This window comes from Mustela nivalis (genome assembly GCF_964662115.1).
Source record: "Mustela nivalis genome assembly, chromosome: 1".
Taxonomy (NCBI): Eukaryota; Metazoa; Chordata; class Mammalia; order Carnivora; family Mustelidae; genus Mustela; species Mustela nivalis.
The window spans coordinates 213,142,777-213,158,122 of NC_139020.1; the positions used below are offsets into that span (position 1 = coordinate 213,142,777).

The following is a 15,346-nucleotide window of genomic DNA, read 5'->3' on the forward strand; positions in this document are numbered from 1 at the left end:
TTTTTGGCTGAAGCTGAAGCCACTGCCTCGCTCCCCGCACTCTAATCCCGGTCTTGGGGTGGAGGGCTGGGGGCAGATTATTCAGCGATGTGACCCTAAAGTCTTGCCTTTATCCTCGGTCCTCCTCCTAGCTGAAAAAAAGCAAACAACAACAAAAAACAAAAAAACAAAAACAAACACAAACAAACAAAACCCAAAAGCAGAGCTGGTCGGAGATGCTGACAAGCCAGCGCTGCGTTCCGCGCGGCGCTCCGAGGGCAGCTCGGACAGACCCAGCGCGCACCGCCCCAGCCCGAGAGCCCGGAGCTGGGGAAGAGCCGGAATCCTCCAAACCGCGCGCTCTATGAAAGCCCCCGGGGCCCTTCCCTTCGCCGGTTTCCGTAGTGTAGCGGTTATCACGTTCGCCTCACACGCGAAAGGTCCCCGGTTCGATCCCGGGCGGGAACACACTTGCGTTTTCGCTCGCTGTAGCATCGTAAAGTGGCACCGATTATTCCTGACCCGTGGTTTTTAGATTTCTCCCGTCGTTTTAAAAGTTACTTCAGGGTAATTGGAAAAAAAAAAAGAAAAGCTCCGATTGGGCGCTTTTAGTAACAAAATTTAAATAAGTTATGGTAAAAGTAAAAAAAAAACTCAACCCTTTTGTTTGCGTTGGCCGGGAATCGAACCCGGGTCAACTGCTTGGAAGGCAGCTATGCTAACCACTATACCACCAACGCTCCGGCGGGCTATATCTTTTCCAGACGCTATTAGTATAAGTATTATGGGTCTGGCTGGATGATACCAAGTTGCATGGGGGTGTCCCTCTTCAGCGTCCCTCCCCGCGCCGGAAGATGCCGCCCCAGGGAAATTCCAAGCCTCTGCCCGCAAGAACCGAACAGGCGCATCCCCCCCTAGCGCCGTGGGCCCCTTGGTACCGCCCGGGCGCGGGCCAATTGTAGGCCGCCGCCTGGGCAGCTCAACTTCCGGGTCAAAGGGGCCCGAGCCGCCGGCTCCCCCGAGTCCGCCGCTGCTGCTGTCCCCCGCGCCCGCCACTTCCGGGGCCGCAGTCCCGGGCATGGAGCCTCTAGTGTGAGGCCCCTCCGGCCCCGGGACGCCCTGCCCAGCCCGGCCGCCACTCCGCGCCGGCCCCGAGCCCGGTGAGCAGCGCACGCGCGCCCGTCCGGCCTCGGCCGCGACCCCGAACCCGCCATCGACCGGCCCCCCCCTCAGCCCTGACCGTGGACCCGCCATTGACCCGCCTCTCGGGTGCCCTCCGCCCCGGCCTCCCCGCACCCCGGCCCTGCCGCGGACCCGACTCCCCGTTCTAACAGCCCCCGCCTCGGTTTCCCCTCAGCGCGGGGCCCTCGTCAGCCCTTCTTCCCCTCCCGCCTGCTGCGGCGGCCGGGCCACCTCTCCGTCCCTCCCCGACCCAGCCTCCGCGCTCGTCGGGTCGCTGCCCAAGCCACCGGCCGCGGTCCCTGCCGGGCGTGGCCGCACCCGCCGCGCGCTCCTTGCCCGCGGGTTCTGGAGGTCCCCTCCCCAAGCAAACACACGTTCCCGGTAAGGGAGCGGAGGCCGCCTCCTGGACCTGCTTCCTGCCCGCCCCGCCGCACCCCGCCCCAGCGCGTGGCCTCCCCCAGCCCACACCCCGACCGGGGCCAGCCAGCCCCTTCTCTCAGCCTCCCCCCCGGCCGGGTCCCGCCGCCCACCGTCTTCCCACGCAGCTTTAGACCAGCCTTGACCCTTCCCCATCCTTGCTGCAGCGGAACCGTCAGAAGGGCCCCGTTCCCTTGGCCCCCCGCCCGCCCCGCCGTGAGGGAGTCACTTGTCTCGGTGGCAAGAACCAACGCGCTTTCCAGGAGCTGGGACTGAAGCCCTGGAGGTGTGCACTGCGGTGTAGTCCCTGGCTGATTCCCGGGAAAATTGGGCCAGGTGGGAGGTCTTTTCTCCCGGGCAGCTCGGGCCCGCAGACAGCACTGCCGGGTCCCGAGGCATCTCTAGAGCCTGTTCAGGTAGAGAGGATTGGGCCGCGGGTCAGGACTCCCGGCTGCAGGGAGAGCGAGTTGATAGCCCGCCCCTCCATTAACCTGCTGCATTAATGACCCGTTGGTTCCGTCCAGGTCTGAGTCCCACGCCTGCAGCTGAAATGGAGGCTTTCTGGACCCTCTAGAAGGTCAGTTGTGCTGGGGTGGGGTGACCGTGATGGCGGGTATGTGGGCTGGTGGGATTCATTTTCGTGCTCCAGGATACAGAAGGCTGCAGGAAGTGGTTTTCTACAACCCTGAGGTCATTGCCCTCCTAGGCGGTTGGCTGGGACCCAGGCCAGTGGCTGTGGTTTTTGTGGGCCCTGGCTGGAGACTTTTCTTTCCATCTAGCATCTCCTTCCAGCGGCTACCCAGGAAGAACCCCCTGGAAGATTGTGGGAGAATCGGGGGAATGCTGACGGCAGCCAGATCGGGTGGAGGTGTGGCTCTGCCCCCCCTCCCCCCCACACACACCTAACCCCGGGCGTGCTGCTGGGATCTTGGCTCTAAAAGGAGCTTTGGTCCAGTTCTCCCCGTGTTGGGATTTTCAGCGACCTGTTTCGTTGACGGGATTAGCTGACATCTCGATTCTGCCACATCTAGGATTTTACTTGAGCACCTAATTCTGACAGCAGCCCTTGGCATAGGTAATGTCTTCAGTAGCTGGGGAAATTGAGACACAATTTAACCCAGAGGTTAAACTTAACCTAAATTAACTGAAAGGTTAAGCAGCATCTCAAGGTCACAGAGACCAGAAGTTGTAGAGCCAGGCTTTGAACCCCAATCTTTGACAATAGCAACCCCTCTTTTCGCCACAGGACTGCGAGTGAGACCAGTGCTGCTTAAGGTGACATTTGGCTTCATCTGTCCCCTCCAGCCTCTGTCCCGGGGCCATGTGCTGCTTTCTTCTTGAAGCATCAGGGCAGCTGCCTACCGGGGGGCCTGGCTCCTCCTCGAGAAGGGGCTTGGTTGCTGACCAAACCAGGGCTCCCTTTGACTTCAGACAGCATTCGGGGAAGGACAGGGTCTCGATAATTTGGCCAAAAATGCTTCGTGTGTGCCAGGCATGGTGCTGGGCTCAGAGAAGTAGAGGAGACAGGACCGACGTAGGCCTGCTCCCTACACCCCCCAGCCCTGGAGCTGACATCCCGGTGAAGAGTGCTCACTCAGCTGGAGCCGGGGTTCAGCCTCAGCACCCACAGCCATCTTTGCAGTGGGGAGTGGAGGCGAGTGTCCTGTATGCCCTGTGACGCTTACCCTCCCTGGCCGACGAGCTGGTACCGTGCCTCCTGGTCGTGACGCCTGGAAATGGCTCCTGGGAGCAGAACTGGCCCTGTTTGTGGAATAGGGGAATTAGGTTAGGGGAATCAGTTGACCCCTGAGAGACTCTGTATTCCGTAATCATTTGACTTGCTGAGGTCCTAGGGTGTTGCATCATTGAGATCCGTGAACTAAGTGGGAGGGAGCGAGGAGGTGGCCCACAGGTGCCGCGGTCGTAACATCTGACCCATCAGAGACTTATGCGAGTGCCTAGTGACGGCCTGAGGATCTTACTCAACTTTTCCCCCATCCTTGGCACACTGAGGACCAGGTGTTGTGTGTGTTGGGTTAGCGACTTCATTTATTATTTTTTAAAGATTTTATTTATTTATTTGACAGATAGAGATTACAAGTGGGGAGAGAGAGGAAGCAGGCTCTGCTGAGCGGAGAGCCCGATGTGGGGCTCGATCCTGGGACTCTGGGATCATGACCTGAGCCGAAGGCAGAGGTTTAACCCACTGAGCCACCCAGGCACCCTGTGGGTTAGTGACTTTAGATCGGGTACCAGGAAAGACCTTGGAAGGGGCGAGACTGAGGCATGGAGGAGAGGAGGGGCAGGTGGTCGAGAAAGCAGGGGAGGGCACCGCAGGCAGCAGGACTGGCAAGAACAAAGGCTCTAAGGTGAGAAAGGGTCCGAGTACGTAGGGGAGAGCGAGGCCAGCATGGCTGGAGATTGTGGTCCAGGGCAAAGGAAGGAGCTGAGGTCGGGAAGGCCGTCAGAGAGTGGCCACAGCGGGGAACGAGGGATGAGTCGGTTTCTGGTGAGCACCAAGGATGCCGTCCCTGGCGTCATTTGAAACTGGCCTCTTCTCAGGGACTGCTGGCCTTGGGAGGACTGCACCTGCGTGGCAGAAAAGATGCTGGTTTCTGGCAAATGCCAGGCGCCTTCTAGAATTTCTGGGCAGGGCCTTATCAGGATGCCCTTGGCATTGGGTGTCCCGAGAGAAATGGGCAGGGGAGGAGGGCCGAGAGTGTGCGTTCCCAGACTGCCTGGAGTTACCGCCCTGGGACTCTCTTCCCGTAGGCTCCCCCACCCTCCTGAGGTCAGCCGGGTGGTTGATGCGGAAGGTTAAGAAGCTCCGCCTGGACCACGAGAACACACAAGGTTGGAGAAGGTAAGGAGTATGGCCTCGGAAGCCCTGATCTTTGAGCACATTTCAGAGGTTCCCAAATTTCTGACGATGTCATAGGTCTGGGAGGATACCCATCATGCCCTGCCGCCCCTTCCTTTCTGCGTGTCCCCAAGCCTCTGGCTGTTTTGCTTGAGGAGGCCATGTGGGCTGCTGTAGGGTTTCTCAGCCGGTCACTGCTGTCACAGGGCCCAAGTCTTTCTCTGTAGGAGGTGGAGCAGCACCCCTGGCCCTGGCCCCCTCGACGTTAGCACCCCAGACATTGCCTGGTGCCTCCTCGGGCGGGATCAGCCCCAGCTGAGAACCAGTGGCCTGGTGGTTAGGATGTGGGTTTTGGGTCCAATAGCCGTGGGGTCCCTTCTGCTTCCTTGTGGGGGTGACGTTGGGCAGGTCATTTGACCTGAGCCTACTTTGCGGCCTCCCAAATGTGGCATGACCCCTGAGCTCAGTCGTCAAGGTTGTAGTCGGAAGTAATTATAGTTGGACCCGTGAGGCTCGGGCACTTGGTGAATCCCGTGCCTGGGGCCTTGCGAGAGAGGAAGACCGTCGCAAGTCTGTGGAGCGGGCCTGCCTCACCGTCGGTCTCTGCCACTCCTGGATTCATTTCCTTTTAGCAAGTACAAGCCATGAGGCAGGAAGGGAATTTGAGAGGTTCTGGAAGACAGGGGTGATGCTGAGTACAGCGATTCGTTCCCCAGACGCAGGCTCCCAGTGTCCAGTGAGTAGTAGACACGTCAGGAGGTCAGTTAGCATTGGAGACCCGAGTCCCCATTGTCGAGTGCAGCAGGTCCCTGGCGGGTACAGGCCGGGCTGCATGCGGAGTCTGTACGGCTGGTTGTGACTGTGGAGGGCTGACGTGGTGCCCAGGGCAACCCTGGTAGGGCAGAGGATGGCCTGCTGTTTCCGGGGAACCCCCACCTGCGGGGGCTCAGCGCGCGTCCCAGGGCTGCTCGGGCATTTCCTCCCGAGCTGGGTCGCCCGCCTTCCTTCCTGTCGCATCACTCTGCGGTCAGCTGAATGCTCCCAGCACAGAGTGCGCAGTTCCTTCTTGCTTTCCAACTGCTTCCCTGGTCTCTGGCCCCGCCTGGGTCTCCGGTGGCTGCCCTGGGGCCGTGCTGGGGTGGGGAGGGCGGTGCCGTCCTGGCTCTTGGAGTGCCCACTTACGGCTGATAGGTCTCTGAACTCCCCTGGGGCCTTGACCGTCCCGCACCAGAGCTCCCGGGCTGCGTGCTGGTGTCCCGCTGACCCACAGAAGGAAGCGAGGCGGACCGGCCCGAGTGGCTTGGAATCCACTTTCATTTCCCCAGCTGTGTAAACTCTTGAGTGGAGAAGCCCGGCACAGGCCGGCCTAGGAAGGGCCGCGGTTACTTAACCTCTTCCTCGTCCCCCGCCTCCTCGGCAGTCTCTCTCTGCTTCTGGGGAGGAGGGAGGTCAGTGGAGGCCCCGGGCGTAGCACCAAGCCTTGGCCTGTCTGGGAGCTCAGGCCGCCTGGCCGCAGCTAGAAGATTCCTAGAAGTTTCTCCCGATGTTTCATTTCATTTCTCATCTCCTGGATCATATTCTTGCTCGCTGGGCTCTCTGCAGTGATCGGAGGCAAGATCTTTTTTTTTTAAATTGTTCTTTGCTATGGAGATTAGCCCTGTGATTGTGTGAGTGCCCCTGCCAGGCCCTTAGCTTGTGGGGTCCCCTGTGGGAGCCCTGGAGGTCGTGATCTGTTTTTCTGCTGTGAGCAAGGCTTGGATTGTGGCAGCAGTTTCGGGGGTGGGGTGGGGGGCCGGGCCGGTGAAAGGAGTCCCCTGGCCCGGTTTTCCGGGCTTGCTGCCAATAGCGCTTGGGGCCGTGTGGGTTCTGGAGTGCTCAGCCCGTCCTGGCCCCTGCCTAGCACTCCCCGTGCCCAGCACCGCCCTAGCACCAAATTTGATCCTCGGGGAGTCTCCTGTCTTTCCTGGCTCTCCTTATTTGACCCGAGGGCCCTGAAAGCTCCTATGACCTGTGATCTGTGTCTTCAAAGCCACCGTAGGAAGTACTGGACTGAATGTGCTTTTTCGTGGCTGGGGGGCAAGAAGGCCTGGCTTGCTCTGCTGCCCCCACCCCAGCCCTGGCCGGGTCACGGAGGATGGAGCGAGGGAGGCGTTTCTGGCTCTTCTCTGATACAGGGTCGGCCTGGAAAGGGGACTCTGAAGATCGGCCCACAGAGGCCATGCTTAGAAGTGTCTCTCTCCTGCTCCCTCTCGTGGTAGCAGACAGGGGTCTTTCTCCTGTGATGGTGACTTTGGTCTGGGGTTGGTGGGGGGCAGTGGCGGACTCTTCCTGGCAGGGGGCGAGGCCTTCTGGGAACTGGCGGGCACCCGTGTGAAGGGGGACACAGCTCTGCCTGGGGCCTCTCTAAAAGCCCTTGGCTTGTGCTGTCCCTGCCCGGGGTCTGGAAGTAGCAACTCCCACTTCCGGCCAGGGAACCCCAAACTCTGCCCGCCAAGCAAAGCTGCTAATCCTGGAACACGAGGAGACCCAGCATCCAGCAAGGCTTTCGACCATTCTGTGGCCGCGGAGGAAAGGGAGGCTGCCCTGGTCACTTTGGCCTCACTGGAGACCCAGCTCTTCCAGAACCGGGTCACCGGCTGTGTTTAGATTTCCCTAAGACAAATATTTGCCTGGCCAGGCCAGTCCGGTCAAGAAATGTGCTCAGCAGCAAGGGTGGGAGAAGGGAGCGAGCGCGCCTCGGCCGCAGCCGCTCGGGGAGCTGGAGGAGAGAGGCCAGGACGCCCACGCCCTCACCTGGTTCGCATATTCCCTGCTCACAGCCACCTGTTGCCCTGAGCCCCTCCGGCGGGGCACGAGAGTTTGCCGTGCCGGACCCCCAGTGGGATGGCGCGGGTGACGAGCTTTACCGGTCAATTCTTTATGCTCAGTCCTCTGCACGTGAGTGTTTCCCAGCAGGCTTAATGCAAGAGAGTCCTTCCACGGCCCTCTGTGGAATGCCTGCTGGGAGTCAGGCCCTCGTGCGGACTTTGGGGACACTCCTGCGAATGGGACAAGAGATCAACAACCAACCATTATGACAAATGCCCTGAGGGCAGGGGTAACAGAGTTGGGGTGCGATGTGTGAAAGACGATTGGAGAGACCAGCTTTGGCACAGGTGGTTCTCAAAGGTTTCTGAGGACCCAAGAGATGTTTACCCTGAGATCTGATTAGAAGTTAGTCAAGCAAAGAGAGGAGAAAAGTGTTTTGCGCAGAAGTGCCACATGCAAAGGCCCTGGGGGTAGGAAGGGATCTGCCCTGTTTGCGGCACAGAGGCAAGGCTGTATTTGGCGGGAGGACTGATAAAGGGGGTTGAGGTTTGAGAGGCTGGCAGGGGCCAGAGGGCAGAGAGCCTTGAAGCCTATGACAAGGACTGGTTTTTACCCCAGGGGTCGTGGTAAAACTAAGGAAGAACTTTAAGTGATGAGATCAGATTTGCATTGAATGTTTGGGTCTCTTAAAATCAGAGGTGACCACGGCTTGGATCTTAGAAGCGTTTGTGGTCGCTGGAAAGAGACAGTAATTCGGGACATATTTATGGGGGCTGGGCAAGGGGTACACGGGTGGGGGCTTGTCTTGGGCGGCGGCCAGGAGTGTCTGGCGAGGGGCCAGCTTGTCATCGAAACTTGTGCATCACCCTCTTCCCACCCTGCCCCTCCTGCTTCTAGCTTCTCGCTGAACTCCGAGGGGACAGAGAGGATGGCCACCGGGGCACCGGTGTCCGAGCGGGGTGACGCGGTCGAGACGGGCGACCCGGCATCCCGCTTCCAGGTGCAGAAGCACTCGTGGGACGGGCTCCGGAGCATCATCCGCGGCAGCCGCAAGAACTCGGGCCTCGCCGTCAGCAAGGCCCCGCATGACTTCCAGTTCGTGCAGAAGACAGACGAGTCGAGCCCGCACTCCCACCGCCTCTACTACCTAGGTAAGCTCTCCGTTTACGGTGACGATCTGGTGCAGCGCGCCCGCAGGGCCAGGTGTGAGGGGAGCGGAGCAGGGCCGGCCCCCGGTTGCAGCAGCGCTGCGGTTAGGCCTTGCATGTGGCTCTGCGCCCCTGAGGTTGTCTCCGGTTCCGGCCGGCTGGGCCGGGCCAGTGAACGACTCCTAGCGGTGGGGTCACCAGTAAGTCCAGTGTGCACTCGCCATGGGCCGGGGTGCTACGAGGGGCCCTGAGGCTCAAAGAAGGGTGTCGTGGTTGTGTACTGTGCGTGCCGCGAGCTAATAACAGAGGGTGGCTGGCCACGCGGTTGCCACCCCGCCCTATATACTGGCACAAGCACACAGACTGCTAGTGACATCCTCGTTGGGCATGTGCCCTGGCCGCTGACACCCTTGTCGGGTGTGTGCCCCGGCTGCGGCCCTTCGCACGCCGCCTGTGATCATTGGCGGGTTTGTGTTCCCTGCCAGCTGGGTAAGAGCTTCAGGGCACCAGGGAGGCCTCGCGCCAGCCTGGTTCCCGGCAGGGTTTGGGTGAGGGGTGGCACGCGGTCGTGAATGCAGGCTGTCCTCCGCCCGGGGCCAACCCCGGCCGAGGACGCCAGTAGTGACCGCGTGGGTGCTGCCCGGCTCTCCCCTTCCCAGAGTGGATGCAGCCCCTCTTCGTGGGGAGGCGTGTGGAGGCCACACGGTGGCCCGGCGGGCACAGAGTTTGGAAAGGAGGGATCTAGAACAGGGCTCAGTGTGTGGTGGCTCTCTGGGCGTTGTGTGGCCCCCAGAGTCGAAGACGCGCGTGTTACAGGAAAGGGCTTGCCCACTCTGGCCTGGGAGCCGCCGATGGAGCGGGCTTCCCACGTTGTTACCTGAGGGGGCGTGGCTCCCGGGGTCACACGGGGCCAGGTCTTGTGGGCTGCAGTGGCTGCTGCTTCTGTGCTGGAGACCGGGAGCCCAAAATCAGTTTGTCGGGGCCCAAATCAAGGCGTGTGGAAGGCCACACTGTGCTCCCTCCAGGGGCTGGGGGACAATCGGCTCCTTGCCTCCTCTGAGCTCTGGAGGCTCCCGTGCTCCTTGGCCCGTGGCTGCACTGCTGTTCTTGGCCGCTGGGCTCTGAAACCCCCCCAGCTCCCTTCTGGGGACTCGTGACCCCATATCAGGCCCAACTGGGTTGTCCAGGCCGCTCTCCCCAGCTCGGACCCTCTGCTTCATCCCGTCTGCGGGGTCCCTCTCGCCGCAGGACGTAACGTAATCACAGGCTCTGGCGACGAGACCAGAGCGCTGGGGGCCGTTGTCCAGCCACCCGCAGCGCCGCTGAAAGGGACAGCAGCCCCCGGAGCCAGTTTGAGCCACCGGGGGCACCTCATAGGAAGGACACGGCGGGTTCCAGAGAGCCCCCACCCCGGGCCTTGTGTCCTGGCCCCGAGAACCTTGGAGCCGCGTGGGGCCCGGGCATCTGCTCGGCACGTGCTCCTCCCCACACACGCTCCTTGCTGCCCGCTTGCCTCCTGCTGGGCTGCAGCCGCCAGCAGAGACGGATGAGCTCCTTCCGAACGTCGGCGGCGGGAACCGATGGGTTCAGCGTAGAGCAGACTGTCTGCAGTCCGTGGTTGGGGGGGGGTGGGTGTTGGGGTGAGTGGGTCCCTGCAGACTGCGGGAGGCCGCCACACTGGGTGTGGGCAGCTCGAGACTGCTGTGGGCTTGGCTGAGACCCCAGAACCTTCCTAGGACATCTCGGAGCCATCCTGCCTCTTTTAGGTGACATTGGTCACCCGTCTGTGTCCCTCAGTGCCTTCAGGGTGCCCTGAGACACGCAGCTTGCCCCCTGTGCTGCCCCTGGCAGCCCCTGCCTTCTCAGCAGGCACCAGCTCGCCGTTCTGCGGGGAGCCAGCCGGCCCGGGCTCTCGAAAGGCTCTCCCAGATGTGTGCGATGAAGTCCAACGCTAAGGACGTGAACAGAGGACTTCTGTCGCCAGGAAGATGGGATGGTGGTGGCTCCCCTGCTCCATGTGGGTCAACCAGTCCCCCTGCACATGGTGTCTCGTGTAGGACAGAGGACTCAGGAACAGCTCGGGGAGTCCCTGAGAAGGAAGAGAGGCCTCTCGTGTCCTTGTGACCTAGAGGAGAGCCCGGGCGCAGCGTGAGTCACGTGTCCATCAGGCTGGTTCCCGAGGCCACAGTGCACGGTGACGGAAATGGTGCTTGTGTGGCCCCGGGCCACCTGCCACCCCGGTGGATGTTGGGGGCCGAGACCCTGTCGGGCAGGGCCAGCAGAAGTCAGACCCGAGCTTTGTGCACCCAGTGTCACCGATACGACACACGGAATTCGCTCACATGTGCCATTTGGTGCCATCACTTACTCAGCCGCTGGACAGAGGCGGCGGCTCCGATGTCCTTGGCAAGGCTGCACTGTTGGCTTCCTGTTTGGACAGCTCTGGCTCTCCCTGAGAGCCCCGGGGGCAGGGGGTGTCCAGAGCTCCTGCTGCTGGTTGCTGACTGCCAGCTGCTGCCTCCCTGGCTTGCACCCCGCTCCGGGACCACTCTCTCTCATGAGGTCTGATTCATGGGGCCGAAAGCTCACTCTTTTAAAAGTGGACCACTCAGTGGTTTCTCATACGTCACCTCTGCCTAATTCCAGAACATTCCATCACCCCAGAAAGAGACTCAGGACCCATGAGGCAGCGCTCCCCTCTGCCTGCCTCTCTCCTGCAACCATGAATCCACGTCCTGTCTCCCCGGAGTTGCCTGTTCTGGGCAATGCACACAAACGGGGTCACGCAGCACGTGATTCTCGTCCCCACGAGTCGTGCGAACTGGAGAGGGAAGGACGCCTCGTGGGTGGCCTGGACGGGTGGGTCACGCACCTGCGTCTCCAGCTGGGGATGGGGAAAGGGGACCATCCGGTGTCCGGGGCCCCTCGACAGGGGACCCTAAGCATCGCCCCCCCACACGTCTGCGTAACCTCTGCATCTTCCCTGAATCGGTTTCCAAAGGAAGTTGTATTGATCTTGTATTTTCCCTTCAATACGTTCTTTCTCCGATTCTACTTCACGTGCCAGTAGTGTCAGGAGTGGGGACGCCACGTGGCTTGTCGCGGAGGAGCTGCCCGTCGAGCTCACGTCATGGGAGCCGATGTCATCAGTCCGGCTCTGGCCCTGGGGGCACCGAGCCTGGGGCCTCCCTGGCCCCCAGTCGGGAGCGTGAGAGCGTGGGCGAGGTGGCGGTCCGGAAGTGAGGCTGGCCTCACGTGGCCTTCCTCCCGGAGAGGCTCGGGGCCTGCTCCCTCAGTCTGCTGTTGGCCATGAACGAGAGCCTCCGTCCTCTGTCATCTCCTCGAGTCAGCGACGCTACCAGCTTTTATTTGCCACTAGGGATACGACAGCACCTGTGTCAACAACACACCCGAGAGAGGGAGGACCTCGAGACGTGGCCATTTACTGGCAACGTAGGTCCAGGCCTCTCCCGAGTGACGCACCTCGGGCACCGTGGGACGGCGTCGTTCCCCGCTCGCTGCATTCCTGTAGAGTCTTGGCTAGGCGGCTCCTGTCCTCGTGTCCGAGGTCGGGTCAGCTCCGTGGGTGCTGTGTGGGGACATCTGTGGTTTTCCCCACCGAGGTGCTCCCGACGAGGCGTGGGTGGGGCTGGAGGGGCTGCTCGGTGCCCCCCGGAGAGCGCCCTGCCCCGCGGCCGAGGAGAGAGACGCTGGTCAGACGCCCGTTTCCCAGCTCCCCGGTGCGCACGTGCTGTCCCTCTACCCTGCGCCGGCTCTCGGCCCCCGCAAAAGCCTTTCGCGGAGGAGGACACCCAAGACCACAGCCTCGCCCTCAAGAGCTGGGGTGCCCGGGGCTTGCTTCCGTTCTCTTGCACACTGCTGCCTCAGTAACTCTGCACTGGGTCCTCGCGCAGACGTCTCTGTCACTGTCGCGCAGAAGACCCGTCACTGTCACGAACATACTCACACCCGGGGTCGGAAGGTCCACGGGGAGGGCTGTGCCTCCGGGACGCGCCAGAGGAGGTCGAAGCAGAACCAGCCAGGCCCAGCCATGGGGAACCAGGGCCCTGGCCCAAGACCCTCTTCTTGTCCTGGGCAAGGTCCCCCATTCTGGTTTTTCTCCCCCCACCCCTCCCTAAGGGATGCCTTATGGCAGCCGCGAGAACTCGCTCCTCTACTCAGAGATACCCAGGAAGGTCCGGAAAGAGGCCCTGCTGCTCCTGTCCTGGAAGCAGATGCTGGATCACTTCCAGGTGAGCCGCCCTGGACTCAGGAACAGCTCGGGGAGTCCCTGAGAAGGAAGAGAGGCCTCTCGTGTCCTTGTGACCTAGAGGAGAGCCCGGGCGGGCGCAGCGTGAGTCACGTGTCCATCAGGCTGGTTCCCGAGGCCACAGTGCACGGTGACGGAAATGGTGCTTGTGTGGCCCGGTCATTTCCACGGGCCTTGTGGGGGACAGTCTGCCTGGCAGTGGGGAGGGGGGCTGCCCGATGGCCGGGGCAGACTCCTCCCGGCACTCCGCAGGCCCAGAGTGGGTGCTCCCATAAGAGCTCTTACCAGAAGCATCTCTTCCTTTTCGAGGCCTCACCAAAGACTGAGGTCCTTTAACTGGGCTAATAATTAACATCATCCGCAGTCGGCTGGCTTGGGGGGCTGGGGAGATGGCTGGGGAGTGCCGCGGCCCGCTTTGTGTCCGGGGAGGTTGACTTCTTTCTGGTTGGGAAAGCAGCGCAGCGGCCCGTGGTGGGGGGCGGCGGAGGCGCAGTCTGGGTTTCCTTGCTGGGGAGCGGGCGGAGGCGTAGTTTGGGTTTCCCTGCGCCCATATGGCAGCTCTTACTCCTGCTGTCCCTGGTCCGCCCCAGGCCGACCAAGGACGGGCTGCGTTGTGCTCTGGCTTCTGCTTTTCAGAGACGCCTTTCTGGGTGTCAGCGTTCCTCGCACCTCCCCATCGTGTTCAGAATTCTCAGGGAGGCTGCTTGGTGTCCGCAGTAGTCTATCTCCCTAGGCCTCCCAGGTTTAGGCATATGGGCGGGCCGGTGGTCCTGGATTTGCCTGGCTCCCCGCATGCAGAGAGCAGGAACGGGTGCCGGTGGGTGGGCTCAGTTCTGGTGGGCAAGTTCTGGTGGACAGGATGGTGGTGGGGGCAGGAGGGAGTGCGTCTGCGGGCTTGGCACTGGAGACCAGGAAACAGTACCCCTTGGGTGGCCCTCCGTGCCGGTGGGTGGGGAGAGCTCTGTCTGTCTTGGAGAGGCTCTGGGGACAGACATGGGCTGAGGAATCCTAGAGATGGGACCAGAGAGGAGGAAGTCTCCAGTGCGCCCAGAAGTCAGTTTGCCTCGTCCCCCCACGCCTGCTGCGTGCCCTCGTGGCCTCCGGGCTTGGGCCCTCTCTGGCATGAACCGCAGGCAGATTGGCAGACTCCTCCCAGGAATGTCCAGGCCGGAGGATCTGCGGCCAGGATGCTGGGGTCCCTGGCTGACGCAGCGCTGTCCCTGTGTGTCCCCAGGCCACGCCCCACCACGGGGTCTACTCTCGGGAGGAGGAGCTCCTTCGGGAGCGGAAGCGCCTGGGGGTCTTTGGCATCACTTCCTACGACTTCCACGGCGAGAGCGGCCTCTTCCTCTTCCAGGCCAGCAACAGCCTCTTCCACTGCCGGGACGGGGGCAAGAACGGGTTCATGGTGAGCCCTGGCCACTGGCCGTGGGCGGGTCGGGGGCTGGGCGACCTCCTGTTCCCCTGAGCCAGGCCTCTGTGTCCCCAGGTGTCCCCCATGAAGCCCCTGGAAATCAAGACCCAATGCACCGGGCCCCGGATGGACCCCAAGATCTGCCCTGCCGACCCCGCCTTCTTCTCCTTCATCAACAGCAATGACCTGTGGGTGGCCAACATCGAGACAGGCGAGGAGCGGCGGCTGACCTTCTGCCACAGAGGTGAGGCCAGGACAGGGGGCGCGCTCCGGGCCAGGGTTGGGGAGGTGGCGGGGACCCAGAGCACCCGTGTGGATGGCCGTCATGGCCACTGGCACAGCTCCTAGAGCGGCCCCCGTTCCCACCCATCAACCCCGTGCCCCAAGCAGCATGGACCCTGCCGGCCCAGTTCGCCCTCCTGTGTGGTCCTGCTGCAGCCCGCTCTGGCCCCACGGGAAGCCACCTGCTTGGCTTGTGGCTTCCTCTGCAGCAGTCAGTCCCAGTGGCCTGTGGCCCCCACCAGGCACTTGTTCTGCCTCTCTGCTCATGTGGGCCCTCCTGCCTCCTCCCTCCCGTTTGACACCGCCCGGTCCGGCTCAGACCTCACGTGCTCCCTGGATTTTCCCCTCACCTCCTGCTCCCCAGGAGTGACCGCATCCTCCAGCACACATGTGTGGGGCTCTGCGCTGGCTGTGGCCTCCAGTCACATGGCCCCCACCCTGCCCCCACAGCCCCAGCGCCCTCTCTCTAAACCGAAGCTGCTCAGCCCAGGCAGCTTGGACACTGGTCACATCCAGAGACAACGTTTGCTGTCCCAGCTGGTTGAGGATGCTTCTGGAATGGAGCGGATGGGGGCTGGGGATGTAGGTCAACCCCTCAGTGCGCCTGACGCCCTCACCTGTAGGATGTTCCGGCCCCAGACATCCACAGTGCTTGGGGGCTTGGGGGCAAAGGCCTGCTCTGCCCTATGTTCTTACCCCATGTGGCTCCCTCCCCGTGCAGGCTCGCCAAGCGTCCTCGATGACCCCAGGTCTGCAGGCGTGGCCACCTTTGTCATCCAGGAAGAATTCGACCGGTTCACTGGCTACTGGTGGTGCCCTGCGGCCTCCTGGGAGGGTAGGCACCTACTTCCCTGTCTGCCTGCTTGTCTGTTCTCTGCTCTTGTCGCCTAGAACAAACCTTAGCTGCTTTCCTAGCAGTGTTAGCATCCTAGGTCCGATTGGACCCCATGGCCCCAAGTGGCTCATCACCTTGGGATAGGATTTGA

At 62.0% G+C, this 15,346-nt stretch overlaps 1 protein-coding gene and 1 long non-coding RNA gene across 14 annotated transcripts in view; one reads left to right on the forward strand and one right to left on the reverse strand.

Moving 5' to 3' along the window:
• The first annotated feature begins 952 nt into the window (after positions 1-952).
• DPP9 (dipeptidyl peptidase 9) overlaps positions 953-15,346 on the forward strand; it is a 38,979-nt gene continuing 24,585 nt past the window's right edge. For 4 of the 13 annotated variants that reach the window (XR_014312947.1, XR_014312948.1, XM_082735278.1 and 1 more), the window contains exons 1-6: positions 5,518-6,049; positions 8,144-8,397; positions 12,535-12,647; positions 13,899-14,072; positions 14,154-14,322; positions 15,082-15,195. Coding sequence is in view for 7 of the 13 variants with exons in the window: in XM_082735278.1 (XP_082591404.1) it covers positions 5,982-6,049; positions 8,144-8,397; positions 12,535-12,647; positions 13,899-14,072; positions 14,154-14,322; positions 15,082-15,195 (892 nt within the window). In the remaining 6 variants the exon portion in view is untranslated. Of the gene's footprint in view, positions 1,140-1,745; positions 1,865-2,102; positions 2,156-2,824; positions 2,854-4,350; positions 4,442-5,517; positions 6,050-8,143; positions 8,398-12,534; positions 12,648-13,898; positions 14,073-14,153; positions 14,323-15,081; positions 15,196-15,346 lie in introns of those variants that run through there. The other 9 variants (XR_014312943.1, XR_014312944.1, XM_082735280.1 and 6 more) reach the window with 7 other exon arrangements.
• On the reverse strand, positions 3,627-5,750 carry LOC309867119. Its single transcript, XR_014312987.1, has 2 exons — positions 5,621-5,750; positions 3,627-4,167 (listed from the first exon to the last, which is right to left on the reverse strand). It is a non-coding gene; the product is annotated as an uncharacterized lncRNA (long non-coding RNA).